At 35.0% G+C, this 22,906-nt stretch overlaps 2 protein-coding genes across 9 annotated transcripts in view; both read right to left on the reverse strand.

Annotated features, from left to right (window-relative positions):
* Nucleotides 1-22,906, reverse strand: part of LOC134246891 (dystrophin-like) — a 156,460-nt gene that overhangs the window by 105,952 nt on the left and 27,602 nt on the right. For 6 of the 8 annotated variants that reach the window (XM_062729233.1, XM_062729234.1, XM_062729236.1 and 3 more), the window contains 15 exons: nucleotides 13,935-14,126; nucleotides 12,382-12,563; nucleotides 10,051-10,195; nucleotides 9,761-9,851; nucleotides 9,241-9,479; nucleotides 8,720-8,899; nucleotides 8,247-8,519; nucleotides 7,837-7,924; nucleotides 7,143-7,384; nucleotides 6,632-6,785; nucleotides 4,812-4,984; nucleotides 4,105-4,320; nucleotides 3,123-3,236; nucleotides 1,245-1,571; nucleotides 790-1,003 (listed from right to left, as the gene is read on the reverse strand). In XM_062729233.1, the coding sequence (XP_062585217.1) occupies nucleotides 790-1,003; nucleotides 1,245-1,571; nucleotides 3,123-3,236; nucleotides 4,105-4,320; nucleotides 4,812-4,984; nucleotides 6,632-6,785; nucleotides 7,143-7,384; nucleotides 7,837-7,924; nucleotides 8,247-8,519; nucleotides 8,720-8,899; nucleotides 9,241-9,479; nucleotides 9,761-9,851; nucleotides 10,051-10,195; nucleotides 12,382-12,563; nucleotides 13,935-14,126 (2,830 nt within the window). Of the gene's footprint in view, nucleotides 1-789; nucleotides 1,004-1,244; nucleotides 1,572-3,122; nucleotides 3,237-4,104; nucleotides 4,321-4,811; nucleotides 4,985-6,631; nucleotides 6,786-7,142; nucleotides 7,385-7,836; nucleotides 7,925-8,246; nucleotides 8,520-8,719; nucleotides 8,900-9,240; nucleotides 9,480-9,760; nucleotides 9,852-10,050; nucleotides 10,196-12,381; nucleotides 12,564-13,934; nucleotides 14,127-20,547; nucleotides 20,762-22,906 lie in introns of those variants that run through there. The other 2 variants (XM_062729238.1, XM_062729235.1) reach the window with 2 other exon arrangements.
* Nucleotides 1-22,906, reverse strand: part of LOC134246897 (uncharacterized) — a 211,539-nt gene that overhangs the window by 27,428 nt on the left and 161,205 nt on the right. The window lies entirely within an intron of this gene.

The following is a 22,906-nucleotide window of genomic DNA, read 5'->3' on the forward strand; positions in this document are numbered from 1 at the left end:
CCTGGGGGTCATGATTTGTACAATTTAGAATCTACACTATCCCAGGATGCTTCCATATAAGTTTCAGCTTTTCTGGCTCAGTGGTTCTTGAGAAAAAGATTTTTAAAGATTTTTCCTATATATTTCTATGTAAAACATTGATTCCCTATTGTGGCCCCGCCCTACCCCCGGGGGTCATGATTTGAACAATTTAGAATCTACACTATCCCAGGATGTTTCCAAATAAGTTTCAGCTTTACTGGCCAAGTGGTTCTTGAGAAGAAGATTTTTAAAGATTTTGCCTATATTTTTCTATGTAAAACATTGATTCCCTATTGTGGCCCCGCCCTACCCCCGGGGGTCATGATTTGAACAATTTAGAATCTACACTATCCCAGGATGCTTCCATATAAGTTTCAGCTTTACTGGCCCTGTGGTTCTTGAGAAGAAGATTTTTTAATGACCCCACCCTATTTTTGTCTTTTCTTGATTATCTCCCCTTGTGAGGAGACTTGGCCCTTCAATTTAACAATTTAAATTCCCCTTCACCTAAGGATGTTTTGTACTAAGTTTGGTCAAAATTGGCCCAGTGGTTCTTGAGAAGAAGTCAAAAATGTGAAAAGTTTACAGACGGACGGACAGACAGACGGACAGACGGACAGACGGACGGACGGACGACGGACAAATTGTGATCAGAAAAGCTCACTTGAGCCTTCGGCTCAGGTGAGCTAAAAAGGTCAAAGCATTGCCTATCAGTCTTAATATACATGTACAAATAAAACAGTTTTTAACTTCTGACAATAAACCCACCACTGAACTCCTTCCATTGGCTCTCTGCAGTAGAGAAGATCTGGGAGTAATGCCCCACCCTGTTATACACATCTGTCCACAGGGCGTTCATCCTCATCAGGGCCCGGGCTAAGTCCTGGAGGCTCCCAGCTGGGGCCTTGTTCAGCATGTCATTAGCATCCTCGTTAATTTTGTTATTTTCTGCTTCTCTCCCAGACACATCTTGTCTCAAAGTCTGCAAGCACAACATTGACTACACATTAATTTAATATCCTAAACCAATTTTAAAATACCTGTATTATTTTAATCTATTTTATATCCAGAATCAAGGTAATTTTTCTGATTAATGAATGAGGGAGGCCCTGAACAGGCGTCAGAGTTTTTAAATCAATATACATGTATTTTTCTAATTTAAATAATTTTTTTAAAAAAATCTTATCAAAAATTGTTTAACTTTCTTTTTGGAAAAAACCAACCTTGAACTTTTTGCTCTTGACCTGCAGGTCATTCAAGCTTTCGACCGCATAGTCCTTGTTGGAGAGGTCCTCTTTGATTGGCTCCAGCCACTCTGTCATTCTCCTGATCCTCTTGCTCATCTTCTGGCTCCTGTCTAGGGCCTCCTTCAGTCTCGTGTTCTGCTCCCCAGCCAGAGTCACCACCTTCCCCCACTTCTCGTTCAGTGATGTCACTTCCTTTGTCATTTTCTGGGTGAACTTAGGCTCGGCATCTTCGGTCAGCTGATCGCACAGGTCCTTGATGTTGTTGACGTTCTGTTGTAGTGTGGTTATGTCATCCTTCACTCCCTGTTTTAAATTCAAAATCAAATGATTGCCTCACTTTCTATTCATAGACTTGATTTTACAGAAGTACCTGGATTTTGTATTCATTCAGGCATTTGATGCACTACAAGATAATTTCTATGGGGGTGCTACTATGTGGTGACATGCTCTATCCTATATGCCTCCATTTCAAAAGGATAACAACTTTTGTGGTTTTTCTAAACAGGGGAATTATAACAGCTTCCTCTTTTAATTGAGACACAGTAATTAACATTCGCCACAACTGACTTATCAGTACGAAATGTCAGAAACATGCAGTATATGAACTAAATTTAGTCCTACCTGCCTCATTTATATACTGTGAAGACTTAACTATAAATAATCCATTCACAGTATCTGTCATGCAAAAAAAACTATGTATGCAGTTACTGATATTTAATGAGAAGTCAAAATTTAATGTGTGTATTGAAAAAAGATAATTTAAAATTGAAACATCCTGCTTGATATTGATCAATTTTATGACTCCCCACTTGGTGTAAACTGATAGGCCAACTTCTGTACTTCATTGGGGGTCATATGTTACCTGTAGGTGTAAATTCATTCATGAAAAATTCCCATGAGGTAACAGATACCTTTTTACACAATTTAACAATGAACCTTTGCATACATCAACAGATACTTCATGCATAATGCATTTTTGCCTTGATAATATGCTGTAGATGAACTTCATTCACTAAAACACAACATTTGCTAAACATAATTTACATGCCCTCAAATATGAAATTTTTATAATTATAATTCAAACTTTTAAATTTTTTTTTCAAATGTGAATAGACTTCTGTCCATTTTATCCCCTAAGCTAAATTTACATGTCCCCCACTCACTCCAATTCTAGAATAAAAGAAAAAAAAATGCAATAGACTGATTGTAAATCAATATAAACCCATCCTTTCCTGTCCTGCTTGTTAGTTAGTGACAAATAGTGCACAGATTTTTTTTATTTCTTCCGCAATTGTTAGAATTTAACTTACCCATACCCAAGTTAAAAGATTTTGACAGTTTCTACTTAGTGACTATATGTAAGTCATTTCATTGAAAGTACCTGGATTTTCATAAAAATATTAATATAACCTTCATCCAAATGGAAGTGTAATAGAAATGATAATTATAAATTCATAAAATTGAATATTTTGACTGCCAGCACATCTATGCTTTGCTTTGCTATTTTCTTTAATGCATACATGTGCACAGGGTAGTTTTTTTCGATTGTCTAATTTTTTTTCTGAAATTTGAAAGCATCATGGTGAGTTGGCTAGGTGACAATCCATGACGTGCCAAAGTATCATGTGAACAAAATGTGATACATTCATGCTCAGATGTTACTGGAGAACTTTGTAAATTTTCAATTATTTTTTTCCTAGTATATATTTATCACATTATACTTACACTTGCTCATTTGGTTAGGTTAAATTAATTTTATTGTCAATTTGCCAAAATTGGGTGTAGAAATAGTATATACTTTGGTGTGCCTCTTGCACACTGTACAGGCTTTGCTTACAGAGTTAGGGTTCTTACATTGCTCTCGGCCATTTGTGCAGTGAGATTGGGAACGTCGCCGGTGGCCGGATCTGGTGCATGCAAGAAGACGTCCAGCTCCTCCATCCAGCGGTTCAAACCGATCGTCTGGTTCTGAGAAATGACAGTGTGCTGGTCTTTAGTTTGAGTACCAGGCAAGTGATGAAGTTGAGTGAATGAAGATGAGAAATGATTGAGTGATGGTAATGTGTGCAAGAAATTAAGAACTCAAAGCAAATTAAAGGCACCAAAAAGGTGATGTGTAATGATTACAAAAACAGATGTAGTGGTGAAACACAGGACTTTAGAAATTAAAATATTTTGCCCTTTTAAAAAAATCTGACATTATTTAATGATTGAATACAAGGTTTTCTTTATAATGATTTTTTATATTAACTGCATGGATACAGATGAATGAGAATATATACATAAAAGACTTAAGAATGGTTTATCATGACTATGATATCAAAAGAAAAACAAATACCCGGTATGCAATAAAAACAGAAAAAAAACAAGACTTGAACATTAAATAAAGGATATAATATCTACAGATGCACAAAAACTACATTAGGCATGGCTATAGCTTCCATTCAACTCCAGCTTTACTTGCAATGTAAAAATTTGTCCCCAAAATGTATCTTTTGAAATCTGGAAGCAGCCAGCCATTTTACTGTTAGAAAACTAAATAATACAAAAATGTTCATGCAAACATAGGAAACAAGTGCTGTAATTAACAGAACAAAACCTTAACGAGGACATTAACATAAAAATGAACATAAACTGTAAATGTTGCAATGATTTCATTTAATTTTGAGTTTTCAAGAATACCTCCAATGCATTCATATACCTTTGGATTTAAACGTTTCTATCAGGAAAAAAGTGAAAACTGTTGAATATTATTCATAAATTTCGATTGATCTCAAAGTAATTTTTATCTCCTTTTTAAATTTTTTCCTCCCAAAAAGAAAATAATGGCACTTACTTGATACTGTTTGATTTGCCCTATGGCTCGTTCGAGTTTGTCGAGTCTTGAGTTTATCTCTGTGGACACGTGGCTCCACCTGGAGTTGAGACTCTCGAGATTTTTCTCCATGGCCTGGGCTTTGTCGTGGGGCCCGGATTTCACGATCAGTTCTTTTCCTGTCTTGTTGATGTATTCCAGACTTCCCTGGTGTTCTTGTAGATCTTCTTGTAAAATCTGAAAAATATTACAAGTTCTTCACACATCAAATCTACATTTATTTATTCATAATTAATAATGTTTTGATTTTACGAATTTTATATTTTTCAATGTTATCATTATAATGTTGCAGGCTATATACTAGCTAAGGTAAAATATCTTTTCTTATGCAATGTACAGTTCAACTTAAAAATCTTTTTTACAATTCTCAAATTTTATACAGTGAATGTCAATGAGGATTCATTTGGATGCCCCCCCCCCTTTTTTGGCATTTATATTTTAACATCTGTATCTTAAAACCTTGGATATCTCTTTTTTTTTTCCCTGGGCCTCATCAAGTCCAAGATAGGAAAATTTGTACATTTATCCAACTTTTCTCTTCTTTTCTCCAAAATCTAGAAAATCCTCTCAATTTTTTCCTGTGATTTACCATATTTATTAAACTCACCAACTCTTACACCACCCCTTACCCCCACCCCCTCTAACCCTTCCCCCAGCCCCTTACCCACCCTATACTGTTTGAGCTGCTCCTCCATGACCTCACACTCTATGACTTGGAACCTCTCGGAGGCCAGCACACTCTCCATGTGTGTAATCCACTTCAGCAGCGCCTCCATCGCCTCCAGGTATGACCTAGGGGGCGCTTTGTCTTGAGCGTTCATCAGCTCCTGCTGGCGTTTGTCTGTAATGGTGATGATGTTCAATAAGCAAATGATTTAACTGCTGACATGTTTTTTCTCCAGTTTTCTGTATCATGCAGAAATATGATTTTAGAAGTCAAGGTGATTTGACTGAAGTTATAAATGATTTCATATGCATATGAAAATGGATACTGAAAGAAAGCACAATATTTTAAAAGTGAGGATTACAAGTTAATGAATGCATGATTATATGGTAAAAACACACTGTGATGTACATGTAAAATATGAAGTACAACATTAGGGGAACAAACAATATGACACAATAGTTTTTCCACAGACACATATAGGATGAAACTCTGTGATTCAGTCTACAGGGTAGTCACTGAAATGTCTGGAAAGGTAACTGAATGGCAGCCCACTCAGTCACCTTTAAGTCAATTTTCAGTAACTTTCAGTTTACTAAATGGCAGAGGTCCTTCAGGTGACAACACAAATACTTTTGAAAATTTTGTTCACATCATGCAGACCATGTATGAATATGACAATTCAAACAGTGAATGCATTAGAAAGACAATATGTATGAGGGTATATATACAACAACTTGGTGATATATTCATGTTTTAAAATATGCAAAAAAAAACTGAACAAATGGTGCAACATAATGTGAAAGATGACACTCATTCTACACAGTAGAACATGATACAAAGTGAACATACAGAATGACAAAAGGGACACAACTTACTTCCACAGGTGGCTAAAAAGCATAAGTTATAAAACTTCAGTCATTGCAAATCACATACTTGTAACACTCTAAGTTACACTGTTTTATCTCTAATTATACCAGGACAGACAAGAAAGACATTCACAACATAGAAGAAGGAAGCACTGGTTTTGTGCCCAAATTTATATACACTGGACAGAAAAGACAGACCTTGGATGATGATCCTACAATGCTACAACTTATGAGAGAACAAACAAACAAAAAAAAATAATTTATCTGCAACTCTAACAAAGTACTTAATGGTGCATGAAACATACCAAGTGTAGGTTGCTGTAAATAATCACCATACAGGATTTCTGTACTTTTTGGGCATACCTTGAACTATTCTATAGGAAACACCTTTCAAATTGTGCTGGGTGAAAGATCCTTAACACATAAAGCCTATAAACTTGTGCAACTTAGTGTTTTCAATTACCCCCTTCCCCCTCCTTAAAAGTCTATAAATCTCATGCAAAAACACCATCATATAAAACTTTCAATAGCATGCTCAAATTCTTTAGAGAGAGACAAAGTGATCTGATGAAGAGAGAGAAACATTACCACTATCAAGCGGAATCTCAATATCACAGTCAGAAGATGAGGCTGAAAGATTTCATGGACAATTTCAAGAAATGAACCAATGAATAGTTAGTATACTAACATACTTAAACTGTTCATGGCATATCCGCACTTTGCTGGAAACAATATGAATGATCAGGATATTTTAAGCAAAAGAAAAACATGGTAGGCAAAAGAATTCAGGAATTTCTAAGTATAAAGGCTAGCTTAATGTGTTTTATTTCTAAGGATAAAACATGAAGATATCTCTGAAGTCATTCAAACTGGGAATAGGACACACAATATACACAATATTTCATGATAATGATGATCACCCACACTATTTACTATGCCTGAGGCTATGTCTTACAGATTTTGTTGAAGGTGGTTTCCCATCGTTTAGTGAAGGCCTCGAGGTCGGTTTGTATTTGTGAGGTGGTGCCTGAGGTCTCCAGAAGAGAGGCCGCCTCCGAGTTCAGCCTGTCTATACGGTCCTCATGGGACTTCATGGCCTTTAATTTCACCTACAAGATGTGATAATGTTATAGTAATGAATGCTTAATACTGATAAATTAACTTGTTAAAAAATCCCTACGATGTAGAAAACTCTGTTTTAATTATGATCAATGATCTACAGATAAAATTTGGTATCTAAAACATCAATATCTTGAATACCATGGATATCTCCACTTGAAAGTCCCAAATTTTTTTCCTTTATATATTTCATCATCAATATTTCAATTTTTTTCCCCTAACAACATTGACAAACAAGGTTTGACTATTTATTAATGCTTGTACAGATTCTTACTTGGATGAGCAATCAAAAACCATGATCATCAGAAACAAACTTTGATAATGAAAAATATTATTATTTTAGTTACCCTGCACTGTTCCAGCTGTTTTGTAATCTCCATGGCTTCCTCAGCGATCCTCTCGGCGGAGCTGACCCACTTCTCGTAGCTGGACATCAGCTCCTGGAGGGCGTGAAGCTCGTCGTAGAATTTCTTGGACTGGATGTTGAGGTTGACTTTAGTGATGGTCTCAGACAACAGGACAGCCAAATTGTCCCAGCGGTTCTGTATGTCTGTCAGTGTGGCCGCAACAGAGTCTGTGGATTCTCCAGCTGAAAATAAATACAAAACAGTGAGGATTTTAATTACAGTAAAACTTGGTTGTAATGAAGTCATTGGAATCTATGAAATTACTTCGATTTATCCGTAATTTGTTATATTTATATAAGGAATTCATTCAATTTATACAGTTTGGGATACACGATAACTTTGCTATATCCCTGAATTTGCAATATCCGCGTTCGTACAAGACAAGTTTTACTCTATATGAGACAATGTTACAAGATCTGAGGCATTGATAACTTAACCCTGATTTTCGACCCACAGTTTTATCGAGGATACAAGCTCCGATAATTTTAATAACAAAATGACAACCTGGCTACAATCAACATTTTGCAAATCAATATTGGGAGGGGAGTTAAGGACATTCATTTTTACTTGATTTTGAAACAAGTAATACTAGATGAAAATGGAAGAAGCAATCTCTATATAACCGCAATCTTACCAAAGTTGAGTTCTGTCATCACCCGTCTCCCTGTAGACAACACAGAGCGTACATCACTCTTCCTCTGTTCTACCTCATTCTCTGTGTCCTGATAATATAAATCAAGTCATATGAACTTGTCAAGTTGTCACTGATCAAAAATTAACAATACCCAAATAATCACTAAGATTATGCCAGGTAGGGTTAGCTCCTAACAATAAGCAGCATTCTGAATATCAGGAATGTGACATTAATAAGTAGACAAGCTAAGTTCCATCCAAGTCAAAATTGTGTCTTTCATAGTACATCTGCATGATGACTATTTTACTTCATACAAAATGCTATTAAAGAGAAAATTCACAGTATGAAAATTCAGCCCTTATGCTTAATTTTAGATTCAGCCTTTTTTTTTTCCTGTCTGAACCTCATACCTGTACAAGAACTAGTTGTTCCTCTGCTGTGAACTGATCGCTGGATGAACTAGTGGCTCCGTCCTCATCTTTGATCAGTAGTTCTAATGTGGTCTCCGTCCTCTCGAACCACTCCAGAAGTTTCTTAGACTCCATGTCAAACTGCGACTTCAGCATGGAGTCCATCTTCCGTTTTTTGGCCGTGTTTGGGGGATTTTTAAGTTTTCCATCTTCTGTGAATTCTGACATCATTTCCATGGACACATTGCTAAGTTCTACACCTGAGTTTGCTATCTGTAAATAAATAAAGTTAAAACTGAAACCAATCTCTAATTCATAACATATTACAACAGTTTTATGATTGTTAAGTAGAATAAGAAATGACCTTTGTCCTTGGCATACTTCTTTGACTTTGTAATGAGCTTGCAGTACACGTAAGGTGAACACTTCACAAAATAATATGTTGCTTGAAATTTTACTTGATATTGCCCCACCTTTTTGCTGTGAGTTTCCATCTGTTGTACGAGCCTCTCCCAGCGCTCCTGGAAGCTCTCGAGTTGTGAGCTGATTTTGAGTACCGCGGTCTCGTTGTCTACGTATTGTACGATCTGTTGGCCACACTCGGTGAGGGCATCAAATCTCTGGACCTGTTCTACCATGTCATTCTCAATCATCTAAAATACATAACATGAAAATTTCTTTAGATATTCCATTCCAAAAAGTTTTTTAAACATATAAACTATTCTATCTATTCTTATCAAATAAATGTTGTTTTTTTTTTCGTTCTTTAAAAAAATTTTACTTTTTTGTGATATTTTAAAATTTTCCATGCACAAGTAAAATTTTGGGCAGTCTCCATTGATTGAATCTAACCTCCAGTAGATTTGAAAATTCTATTGTGCACTTGATACAGACCTGATTGATGATTTACTTTGACCTGTTTGATGATTTACCTTGTGACCTTTGACCCATTCAATGATTTATCTTGTGACCTTTGACCTGTTTAATAATTTACCTTGAGGTCTTTGACCTGTTTGATGACAGTATCGGGGTCAGTAAGGTCAGACTCCATCATCGTTCCCAGCACGCCCTCCTTTTCAGCCAGCCAATCAGAGAACTTGTCCTGTTCCTCGGAGAAGTTCTGCCACTTGAGGAGGAGGTCCTGAAGCACCAGCCATTGCTGCTCTGTCCATGTACAGATGGCTGCCCACTTCTTACCCAGTCTCTGTAGCTGGCTCTCCATAGCTTCACATGCTGTCAACACAGAATTGTTACAAAATTGTTACAATTTTTCATATAAATTTACCTATGGTAGAAATAAAGAAAATAACTGCTCAATATATATGATCCCCCCAAGAAATCTGAACACGCTACAGTTTACATTTCACAAAAGAATCCCCACTGGAAGACAGGGAGTATGCAGGCTATGCAAAAGAGGGGGTTCAAATGACTTAGATTCGTTAGAGTTTTATTCTGTCCCTTGGTTTTCTTTTAAATGAATGCCAAATTAGAAATACCCTCCTGTTAACTCCTACCTGTCTCTGTGTTAGTGTCATCCACAACTACTACCATATCTTGTAAGCTGTCCACTTTCTTCTGTTGGACTTCTAACTCCTGTTGAATTTTCTGTCAAGGAAAATTTCCAAAACATAAAGTAATTAATATCCCATACACAAAATGTACATAAATTTACAATCCCATGAAAAATGAAAAAATGATTTTTATCAAGTAAAAAAAAATACTTTAGAGACTTCACTCCAATCAAATGTAACATGTATTCAATTTTTCTGATTGACTGACACAAAAATTCTGTCAGAAAACCAACCTTGTGATTGGCTATTTGGAGTTTGATGGCCTCTAGGTCTGATCCGATTGGTTCCTGGCTCCTGATTCTCTCCTCCATCTTCTCCAGCCACACGGCCAACTCATCCAGCTGCTTCTGTTGTGTGGACATCAACTTCTTCTGTAATCTAACAAAAAAAAATTAATGAAGACAACTTGATGTTAAACTAGCATCAGATCTGAAGTAAAATGAAAATAATGAAATAATCAAAATACACACAAAAAAATTATGCTGTACAATTATTATCATAGTACATACTTGTCTATAAGTTTGACTTTTTTTGGAGTTTAACTTTGGTCCTACACTTTATGTCCAACTGATAGGCGAGTTATAAAAAGATTGGTATTTTAGAATGTCACTCCCTCTAATATAAGCGTCCAAAAATGCAACCGACTTATAAGCCAGTATTGTGTATATGTGGTTGATGAAAAACAAGCAAGTTATAAGAGAGTTAATATTACAGTTATTTTTTCTTCGTAAATACTCTTACATGTCTCAGGTACTTGTGAGTTTGTTTTATGGCAAAATATGACAGTAAAATCATATCTCATACAGACATTTCACCTTCGTGCAGTAATGTTTGCGGAAATGTGAAATATATCAGATATTGACATCTCGTGATTTTCATGATTGAGTAATGCAAAAATAAAACAGATTTAATTACACAAACTGTTGGTTTTTGTTTAATCATTTTTGTTGCTTGAAATTACTCCAATTACTTGCAGCAGCTATTAAGTCCTATCCAATTCAAACAATTAAAATTGTCACCAAAGCGTTATTTTCTGCATTCCCCCTCACAGTATTAATGTGATTGATAGAGAAAGCTCCATTCATATATCATTGCAATAAATTTCCTTTCACATTTTTTTTTATTTTAATTTTACTGGGTGTATGTAAGCAGGTAATAGTTAAACATGTAACCAAGTAATGTGGTACTCTATCTTTTAAGTGCACAGTTTGAAAGATAAGTAGTCTTCTAAAGAATTAATCTTGGAGAAAACAATAAATTTCTGTATTGACATAATTAATGTTTAGGTAAGAAAAATTAAGAAACACAGTTCTGTTTGTAGACTGATTAAAAGCTTGTTTTTAAGTTTTTAAGCTCTTGAGTATTACCCCCCCCCCCCCCACTCTCTCTCTCTCTCATTCAAGCAATTCATGCAAGACTGTCTTTTTCATCAGCATGGGTGCAGCAAAAAACCACAACAAATTCAAGGTCCACTGGAAAACTATTGTTAACAAGGAATAATCTCAAACTCTTGTCTGCATTAATTAACGGTAATGTATATTCCCTCTGGTGCTGCATTTAGTTTTTCCCCTTGTCCATATTGCATGTCTATCAGTAATTAACACTCAAGTGTGGGTAATTGTTAGGCCTTGGAGGAAAAACAACTGCAGGCAGAAATTAACTGATAAACCAAGCTAGCTTCCACATTTTTAAGACAAAAGTCAGAGGACCAATGTTTTCTGCATACAGGCTCTAAATTCTAAATGTCACTTATCCTGGACCTAGTATATAGATTATTAAAGATCTATTGCCATCTATATGATTGTATATTTCTTCCTTCAACTACAAGATTGATTTATGCTAGAATTAATTGACTTGCAGACAAAAAAATAAACAGTGTACCACCCCAAAAAATTTCAACAAAAAGAAGAGAAGCTCTTCCGAGGAACCAGATAAGACACAAACTGTCTGATTCACTGGCTAGTAATTTCTATATGTATATACATAACATAGGTGTCTACACGATAAAATATATCATTCTTCAAGATGCCTCAGGAAATGTTGTATACAGGCGTGAAGGCATTTCAGACAAGCTCAAGGAGTCTATATGTGTGTTACTTTTTGGTTTGGTGAGGTTCTTGTGGAAAGTATAGAAATTTTGGAATTTTCTGTATCAAAATTTGATTCCTCAGTTACTGATATTCTAATTTATTATAAACCATCTAATTTACAATATTGAAAACCGCAATGCAGAAATGAAAGGGTACATGCACACATTTTTTCATCCCACATGTTCAAGTGGCATTTCTTTTCTATTAGGCTACACCAATTTCATTTCTTGTTTGTCAGACATCTGATGACAAAATAATGAGCCTATAAAAGACTCTTAGTTCTGCAGGACATACGAATGATTTTTTTTCTGACTGTACATTAATTTTTATGTGTGATTCCCCTTTTTTGAATATGAGGCATTGAGCATTAATCTCACAATATTTGATAATTTTACGTGGACTGCCTGTTAATTTTTTTTGAGGCTCTGTGTGTTACTTTAACATAGTTAATAATTTAATCAGTGATTCCCTTACTTGGACTGCCTGTCAATCATTTTTAGGCGGAGCTCCTCCCACCGGTTATTGAGGAGCCCCATCTGGACCCGGATCTCATTCTCCTCCTCGGCGACGACCTTGCCCTCTGTAATGAGGTCATTGCCCTCCTTGACCACATTCCCAATGCTGTCCTGATGCTTGGTCAGTTCTAACATAAACTCCTGAAAGACGAAGAACAGACATCTTATGTTGGCATGAAATCAAAGAAACAACACGTTTTATATACTCAGTCTGACGATGTTTAAATTGCCTGTACTCTTTTACAAACCTATCTCTGTTCAATAATATTAATTTTGATTGATTAATGATGAAACATTGAACTCTATATGCAAAAAGTTCTGATACATTACAATGTTACATATAGCGAAAAGGATACACTAGGTTCATGATATTGCATAAACTTTAAACAACCCTAATCTGCAACACAATAAATTGTTTCATAAATAGCAAGAAACTACACTATTATGATCAAAATCAATTATGAATTCAATATGCATGATTTTTTGTGATGCATATAGGAGATCAGATGATACGAAGGCATAAATTTGCATTAATGCAAAGAAAAGGGCTTATAAAATAAAAATTTTCCCCAACCCTTTCCCAACACAGCTATAACCAATCACATCAAATTTCACCTTCCCTTAATATTTCTTCCTAAATAGACAAAATAAAATTTGCTCTAAGGATCTATTTAACACTTTTTTATCACTCCTGTGATAAAACCTTACAATATTACAGCACTAGTTGTTTACAAAGTGGAGAAATATTAAATCGGAAGATAAGAACAATTTAAATCTAAATAGTATCAATTTTCCTCTTATCAACACAGCATACTGTTTTATATGCAATATTAAACAAATCTGGTAATCTGGGTCAACCTTAATCTCCCAAACATCTGTTCAGCGTAACAAGTTACATTAGCGCTATTAATAGATCATAAATACTCCACATATACTACCGTCAATGTTATGTTGAAAATGTAGCTTACATACATCATGTACATCAGTTCCAATTTATTTCAAATTAACCTAATTGCAATCTCATGAAACAAAACCAATGATAATCTCTTTTAATTATTTTGAAGCTAACTAGAATAGGATTATGCTTGGACAAAAGAAATAACTATGATAATATTTACCAGTACCCAACCATAAAGTTATCTCTAAGATTCAGCAAAAAAATTGTTTCCATATGCCATGTGAAATTTTAAATTTCAAAAAATTCTCCATCAAAATCAAAGTTCACTGACCCTATAGACTGATCTCACAAAGATCAAAGATTTAGTATACCTTAATACAATGATCAAGTTAATTTGACCATTTCTTTTAATTATGATCTGCCATAAAAGATATGTTGAAATGATGTGCATTTTACTTTTGGTAAAAAAAATTGGCGTTTAAGTGACATTAATTTTTACGAGTGCATGAACAGAGGCTTATTGTACTTAAAGGTAATTTACAACTGAAAACCTGCAGAAATTAAGACCTATACATTACAGCCCACCATTCTGGCTTCATTTAAGGAAAACTCACCTCATGTTGGTTGAATTGACCTTTGACCTTCTTGATGTCATTTCCTATTGGTTCCTGTTTCTCCACTATTTCCTCAGCCTCCAGAAGCCAGGCAAGGACGTTCTCAAGGTCATCCTGGTAAGTCGAAAGGTCAACTGAGGGCATGCTGGTCATGCTGTGCTGACTAGAGGAACTGCTAATGGACATGATGACCTACAAACAGATATTTAGATAAATGAGAACCTATGGAACTTCACTGATATACAGTTGAACTCAAATATATCTAAAACACCGATATCTTCAATACCGGGGTCATGCTGAAGTAAACCGTCAATCTGAGTTCAAGATGACAAATGTTGTTTGACTGTATATTTATTTCATTCAAATGAAAAGGGAAACCTTTTTGAAGTAAGTATCATTAATAAAAGCAAATTGTTTCAATATATCATTACCAAATCATGTTAAATATAATTCTTCAATCAAGTTTCAATACTTTCTTAGTAAGCAATTTTACAGTTATTATCATTTAATATCAACAGTTTACACTATTGACAATCAGCTGTTTTACAGAACAATGTAGTATACAAACATTACAACAGCTTAGCCAAACATCACATTAATTTATCATCGGCATCCCTATTTCAGTGAATCTACAGTAACATCTGATTTTACATGACTGAGGAGTGAATAAGACCACTGACGTAAAACTTCACAAAAACCTGACAGATCCTCAGACATTGTTTATGTGACCAGCACTCAAATCATTACATCTATCTTTCTGGCAGCATCTTCAACATTCCCTGCCTCAAAGTTCCTCTAATTAGTGCACTAATGAGAGGTAGTAAATAAACTATATACTGTTGTTTAATAATTGGTTTTCATTGCCCCCAAACAATAAAGCAGGTGTTTGGAGGATGCCTCTTCTCTACCCTTCCTGCTTCTCCTCTGAAGACATCTCTCTGACTGAATCTAGGATTAGGTAGAAAAATGTGATGGAACAGACAAGGATTTTAACCCAGGACCCCTGACCTCTTAAAAGGTGCTTCATCAACTACTAAAGTTTGCTTGAACAAAATATTTGGGAAACATTGAAAATAGTAGGTATCCTCTCTATCCGGCCCTCGCAAGAAAAGTTTACCTCTTCAGTCTCGTAAGAGGTAACTTGTTCAAAGTGAGACTTGACAGAGGTTCACTCAAAATCAGTTACCTCAAAAGGCATAGAGTTCCCTTAATTTCAAAAATATACACAAAACAAGTAACCTCATGAGGTATCATCTGAAATAACCAAGTCTGTAGTAGCATGAGTATGTACACAGTACATCTTGCACTGCATTTCCAACATAATTTCAGCTGACCCAAAGTGACTCATCTGAATGCTAGACAGATGTACCATTTCATTATAGCAGTGTCTTCTATCTCGTTTACAAGCATATACACAAGCACCTCCAACAATCATAATTATTGGAAAAGCCTTAGCATTACTGGACACAAGGTTGGTTTGTCTGTACAACAATTAAATGTCTGATCTCTGTTTTGATATTTGTAGAATACTAATTGGGACAAAGCATGACCCCTTTGTAAGATGGTCATGACAATCAAGAGATTATCGAGAACTTTGAGCTCTAAGCCACCAGCAGTACTTCCAAGATTGTACTTGAAGGTCAAGACTTAGAATTCATTGCATTTTCTGCTTCTCCTTCCCTTCCCCACTCCATCAAACTCCAAAGGCCATGCAAAGTCTTTGAATTACAACTTTTGTTGATCATCAGCTGATCAAGACTTGGAATCTCTTTGAGAGCTTTCCTTCTCTCCCTCCCCAAAACCAATGCCAACTTCCTATATTACACCTACTATGTCATGTTGTTATCACTCAGTACACATAATACCTCAGAACAACAATAAACAAGCAACAAATCTTACATAAGACAGCTAATACTAACAACTGTTTGGCAACAGTACATAGTCCACACCTGTCCTAAGTACAACATAGAACAATCTCTTTAATTGAATTCCACCAAGTGATGAACCCCATACTTCTAATATTTATTTGTACTATGCATATGCTGACCAAAATCTATAAAGAATCCTTAATATGCCAAAACAGAAAAAGATCAAAAGCATTGGAAGTGATTGTTAGAAACAGGTGAGCAGTGAAGAAGCAACAGAGTTACAGAGGCAGAGGGTGATCAGAAGTTGTACTTTATCACATTCTGATCACAGAGAAGTACAGAACAAAAACCTGGAATGTTAATATTTATTGTTTTGTGCCAAAGTTTCATCACCGGCACATGCAAGGATAGCCTTGAGATTTGCCTCTTATCCTGAAAACCTCAGCAAAAAGGAACTTCAAGGGTGAAGAGAAAGAAACAATTTTATTCTTGTTATGGCTGGAACTTAAAATAAAAGAATGTAAATAAATGCATGACTGTTAATACCTTAACATATTAACAAAATGCCTGTCTTGGCAATATAAAAATGCTTTATCAAGCTTTGATGTCAAAGAGATCAACTAAGTACTTCTTGTTTACTTACCAAACATAATGAAGTTCAAATTCTAACATTCCAAGCAGGCAGAACAAAAGCTCACACAAAAATATGCATCTACCTTCCAAAAGTCAATTAATTCACTAAAAAAAACCAAAACTGTCAAAACAAAGGCCCTTTCGACATAAAACAATTCTAAAAAAAAGTTCTCTCAAATGCAAAGGATTGACAACTAGAATACTAACTGAACCTATGACATTCAAAGAGTGTATGGAGGACAAGTTTTGGAAATTCTACGCTGAAGTGCTGAGCTAATATTGATCTATATGACTTGTCTAAATATTGACCTGCTAAATTCGGTAATTTGTTGACAAAGTAAACCCCACTCACGAATTTGATTCTACGATGTCTTACTACACCTGTGTGCAAGGTAGACGCATTTTACCTGTGTTTACCTGCTGTGAAATTGGATCTTTATTTTATCTGTACAGCCTGTCACCCCCAACAGTTAGCTTTTTTTCTGATACACTGAACCCTCTTAAACCAGAGCAAAGATTCCTTCCATATCTGTGTCAAGACCGTGCACTGCTGCATTCAATATTTAGTTTGCACAGAAGACATTTGCAATCTCTTTTGCACTCTCAACCTTTTTATTTTCTGAATCAAAGGAAAAACTATCATTGTCCTCAATAGACTTTAATAATATTACCATATTTCAGTCATTTTTTGAATTCATATTTTTTCATTGTTCTTTTTAGTCTACAAAAATATTAGTCCATATATTTTTTTTAATGGAACAATTGTAAGTTGTTTGTACAAAAGAACCGTGAAATGTGCAAAATAGAATGTGGTTTTTGATAATTTATCAAAAACGAATCATTTCTTTATAATTTTACAGGATTATATTTAGGCAAAAAAATGGGATGATTAAACATGCCTTGAATATCAACACTTTCTTGGACACCTTTCAAAATCCATATCTTCAATATTCCAACTCATACTTTGATGATATAGACCCTTTTGAAAACACACTCATATATTTCATAATTTGGTCAGGAATAAAAGATACAAAACAATCATCTTCAATGAAATAGAAAACTCTGCATTCACTTAAGTGGCCATAAAATTCTTCAAATCTTTGACAAAGTAAATTAGATTCGGGAGTATTAAACAAATTCTTTGTTAATTGGAAACAAATTTCTGTTACATAAACCATCGAAAATACTTTGAATTCTGCAGCAGGAAAACTATTCAAAGGTGCAACTCGAAAAAAAACTAAGTGCAAGAAGTTGGCATGGACATTACTGCAAGGCAATGACTGCTGAGAGCAGAGAATATTTAACATTGGTATCGTTAAACAAGTGAAACTTAAAATTCAATCATGTAAAAAAAAAAAAAAAGGAAGGATTTTTTTTTCTCAATTTGCCTTGCAGGGCATTCAAGAAGGAGAGAGAGGGGGCAAACTTTTTTTTAATTTGCAATCCAGAGTACATTTATTTAACATCACATAAATTTAGCATTTCTCCATACTACTTTGGTTGCAAAGGTGCATTCTATCCAGTTTAATCAATAATTAATTTTTGACGGAACAACTAACTAAAGTGTCTGCTTTCTTGTGGAAAAACTGGCCAATGGCTTTTCAACAAGCCAGAGCAACAGTTAAATCACAATTCAGAAGAATTCATGAATTAGCAAGTGCAAAAACCCACTTCATAAACATTAGCATGAACCCCCATCAATAAGTAAACACATCTTTTGGAATACAAAAACCTGAACATGAAGGGTTTGGAGGAAAATTGGACAACCTTTGATTTGTATCTCTTAAATGAAAATAGATCAACAAGTAGCTTCTGTAATACTGACTTAAGATCTCAAAGAGGAAAAGTAGAAAAAGAGGCACCATTGTGATTATAGACAATCTGATTTCATTAGAGACCATAGCTAAATTACAGAAAACGGACAACTTTGATGAATAATGCAACTCAGGCATAAAACAAAGTGAGAATTCTGAAAAATTAACTTAACCCTTTTTCCAAATCAATGTGAAAAGATCATTTACATGGGGGGGGGGGATTTCATCTAAATCTCAAATCACAGAAGCCAATAGGATTTGAAGTCCAAAGTAAAAGTATCCATTTTTATCTGCAATCTAATATGCAACATGATGAAGAAATTTAAAAAATAACTCTGAAAATCTTTTGCACCTCTCCAAGAAAAACAAATTGAAAAGATCAAGTTTTGAAGATTTAATATCAATCAAATTCCCTGATAACTAAACTGTGGAAGCTAGATTTCAATCAGTCAGGTGTATAAAATTTATTTTTAAAGTATATCAGCTGCATCAAACATACATAGTAAATAAAGAAGTCTAATTCAAGATTAAAAGATGTAGAGACCTATCAAAACAGTTGTGAAATGGTATAAAAAAAAATACACAGCTTGGGACTAATAAAGCAAGAGAATTTGGACATATTGCACAATTTTCATCCACAAGGAAATCTGATCCCCCCTCCCCATTTTTCCTTCACTGACATTATGAACTTATTTCTGTCACTGCATAAAAATCCTGAGTGCATGAACATGATGGAGCCCCATTGCAAGGTCATTCTAATTTTACTCCCTGACAATTTTACAGCTATTGACATTTATCTAAATCATATACTAGTATGTAAATCAAGAAGGACTTTATGGGAAACAATGAGAACAATTTCATAATGCATGTTTTTTTGGCAGTCACATATGAAATCCAGATGGTTCCATCTAAAGAGGCAGTGCACAACTTCGTACATTCAGAAAAAGTTACAGTCTAAAAAATGTATTATTTCCAGCACAAACTCTAACTACACTGTAGTCATTAAAAAAATTTCTCCCAAGGACAGAATCTTTGAATTTCTCCAGACGTGAAAAATAGCTTTTAGCAACAATTTTTTTAGCCTTGTTTCGGCTGTGTTACATAATCGCTTGATCACCTGTGATTTTGTTTACACATTAAGATATTACCTCACCAAGACAGGAAGTGCGATTTCATTCAGGTTTCTTTGCCGTTTTAAGCATAACCCCTTGTAGTTGATAACATCTCTGAAGATTTATTTACTCTCTAGTCCTTCAAAGATATTGTTTATAGCTCTAAAATTACATGAAAGCATAAAAGGAGCTGAAGCTAATGGTATGGAAATGATCAGCACCAAAGTTGTTCTCTAATGACAGATGAGGACCTGCTTTTTTGCAATAAATATAGAAAACTTATTCATTGCCTTATAATACAATGTAATATAAAAATATAGATCATCAATACTGATTCATTGCTTTAATTCTCAGTTTAACAGTGCATTTTACAGAACAAAGTAATGGACCCCTGTCTTTGTAAAAGTAAATCACTGCACAAGGAATTTAGCACAGTACTAAAGGCATGCATGCAGTTCTAATGGCTTTAACTTTGCAACAAGATCACTATATTTACAGTGAACATAACACAAAAGTTCGACTTCACTGATAGAGCCCATCAAGATTAATACATATATACCACTCAAAATTTTAGAGATAGACCTACCAAGACAAAACGAGTGAAAAATCCTCAAGATTTCTTAAGACCTTCCTAAGACCTTCTGAATGAAACTATCACCAGGATCACAGCATGAAAGTAAAAATTTCAGCAACAGTTTTCCTGTACCTATGAGTGGAAGCTGGATATTGCAGAAATTTAAGCCTGAGACTTCTTTTATTCAACACATTTTTTTTCCTTTTTAACCTGCAGTTGGGTCAATTTACTCATCTGTGTACTTTTAGTAAATCACACACCATTTCATTATCTGCTCTACTTATCAAATTCCTTCCAAAGACTTTCAAGATAGGATCTATAGCTGCTGCAAATTCCAATGAAGCCAACAATATATTAACCCTTAACAGCAAGAGGTTCACGTGACCCTATATTGTCACTGTCAATTCATCAAATGTCTTTATTAATATGAGTCAAATAGACAATGCCATATTTTAATTCATGCATAATTTGCTGTATCTTGCAATTGACATCTTTTTTCCAAATATTCGATAAAAAAATATTTTGTGCATCACAATTCCCCCTACATACCAAGCACATATTATGACGATATACATCCAACTTGAAGATTTTTCGAACTTAAAAGCCAATTACCTGTCAACGAGGGTTTAAGGACTGACTAAATCTTTATCCAGGTATTTCTCAAAGAAAGAAGCCAGCACTGCACCTAAATCCATGTACAAACAGCAGAGTACGTACACACGCTCAAATAAAAATTTCACAACACATGTTCACAAGGCCCCTGTTATGTTTCACCTTTCAGTTCCGCAACAGATACAAAAATTGATAAAAAAAACTCGTGCCTCTCTGACAAACAATCCTATATACCTACTGATCTATATGCACATTTTTTTTATAAATCTTTGCTCCTGCGAAAAAACGCAGTTTTTTCCTAATCATTCTTCCTTGCTTGTTCCACTATAAATAACTTCCATTTATCATTTTTATCCTCGTTCTTCAACAAAAAAAAACCTTGCAGACGTTATTCAATGCTCCTGTGTTACAATGACTGTTCTGGCAGCTGCAGTAATTATTCTGATGTTTATATATACATTCCCCAGGTATATAAGATAGTCTACGATCATCAACAAGTAAACTATTCACACACCTCTGCAACACCCTTTTTCAGGTCACTCACTTCTTTCAAAAAGCTGCATCTTAATTTTACTTATTAAATACGCTGGTGTAAAATTTCATGGCTGAGATGTTACAGGTAAAACCAATATGCATTGAAGGCTTACAAAAATGTGCATTTTATCAAAATGTGTGTGGAATATATGATATATTATCACATTCAAAGCTTTTAAAGCAGACAAGATTCTTGAAAAATTGTAATCTGAAAACTGCAAATGTTTTCAATTATCTTGTAAACATGCACTTACAAAATTGAATGATTTAAGGTAACGAAATGAAAACTCAATTTTTTTGGACTATGCAATGTGGCTCCTCCTGTCTGAATACATTGCTTTTCTTGATTCTGTGACTTCAGTACAGCTGTAAATTTGATTCACTTAAAAAATACAATAATTGACAATGTGTTCATTGGATGAAGTTTTAACTATAAAATGTCAAGAATACAATAAATCTTGTCTATCCAGATCATGTACAGTGTATATACCAAAATCTTGCCTACTTCAATGAAGCTATTAAGACCCATTTTGTAAATTCAATTGTTTAATCTCAAATTTTATTTCATTGGAAGTGGCATGCAGATTAAACAAGTTTCTTTGCATGTACATTAAGTAAACAATGTTTGTTCCCTTTCACCCAAAGATGCCATATGCCAAATTCTGTCGAAATTGGTTCAGTGGTTCCAGAGAAAAAGCGATGTTCAAAAGACAAGACCTGATGAACCCTTACCCTGCCCCTATCAAAATGTTTCTTTCATGTCCAATACATGACACAGTGGTAAGTGCTTTGCTCTCAAGTCTTGGATGAAGGAGATGATACTGGTTTGAATCCCATTGTATGACAAAGAGACCGACCCTTAGAATGAGACCATTCTTTAAACCAACTGTATATAGGTTTAAAATTAGCTACCCTCCACCAGAAATTGGTGGCATCTCAATATGATTTTAAAAATTCTTCAAAGGGACGTTCAAACAAACATGAGCTCAAAACTACCAACAAACAAACAAGTTCAGTGATGAAATAAACTCAGAAGCCAGAAGCAGGTGCTTTACCTCAGTACACTGTTCTCAGTCACTGACCCTTTGATGACTGAGTACTACAAGCCAAAACATGGCCAGATGGTTTATATAGTTAGTCATGTCTATAGCCACAATATTTATCAACAAAAAGTAAAAGGTCAAGTCAGTGTTTTCTGTTCCTTTTTCAGAAAGGAACACATTATAATTAAGGAAAAAGTTGAAATTCCAACAATTTCTTTTTTTTTGGGGGGGGGGGGGGGGGGGGGGGGGGGGGGGGGGGGGGCTCTGGGGACAGAAGACAGAGGATTGGCTAATTTGGAATTCGACAGTCTGATTATGATATATGCATGATTCTATTTAATTCATCAGGGTGCTATGTATGGGGGAAAAGGCAGATGTGTGTTCATTAAAGAGGAGGGTTTTACTGGATTGTTTTGTATTTATACAGTCAAACCTCCTTATTTTGAACTCAATAGGACCAACAAAAAAAACTTTGAGATATGGTTAATAACTTATAGAACAAGTGGTTGAAAATCCCAATTCATATCCATGGTATTCAAAATATCAATGTTTGAGATATCTAAGTTTGACTGTATCTCAAGAGAGTCCCTCTCAAGATTTTTCACTCATAAACTCAGACAGCACCAGTTATCGTTGGGGGTTGCAAATTTATACCTATTCTTGGCACTCAGGGCCAATGAGCAGTGAGGGGTCATTTTTGCCAACAACTACTGCAATACTGGACCTGGAGGTTTATACATTCTGATCCAAAGGACCGGTCTCCACATCCCACATTGCGATTC

The sequence above is a fragment of the Saccostrea cucullata genome, unplaced genomic scaffold, assembly GCF_032062105.1.
Source record: "Saccostrea cucullata isolate Sc308-1 unplaced genomic scaffold, CSIRO_AGI_Scuc_v1 ctg111, whole genome shotgun sequence".
Taxonomy (NCBI): Eukaryota; Metazoa; Mollusca; class Bivalvia; order Ostreida; family Ostreidae; genus Saccostrea; species Saccostrea cuccullata.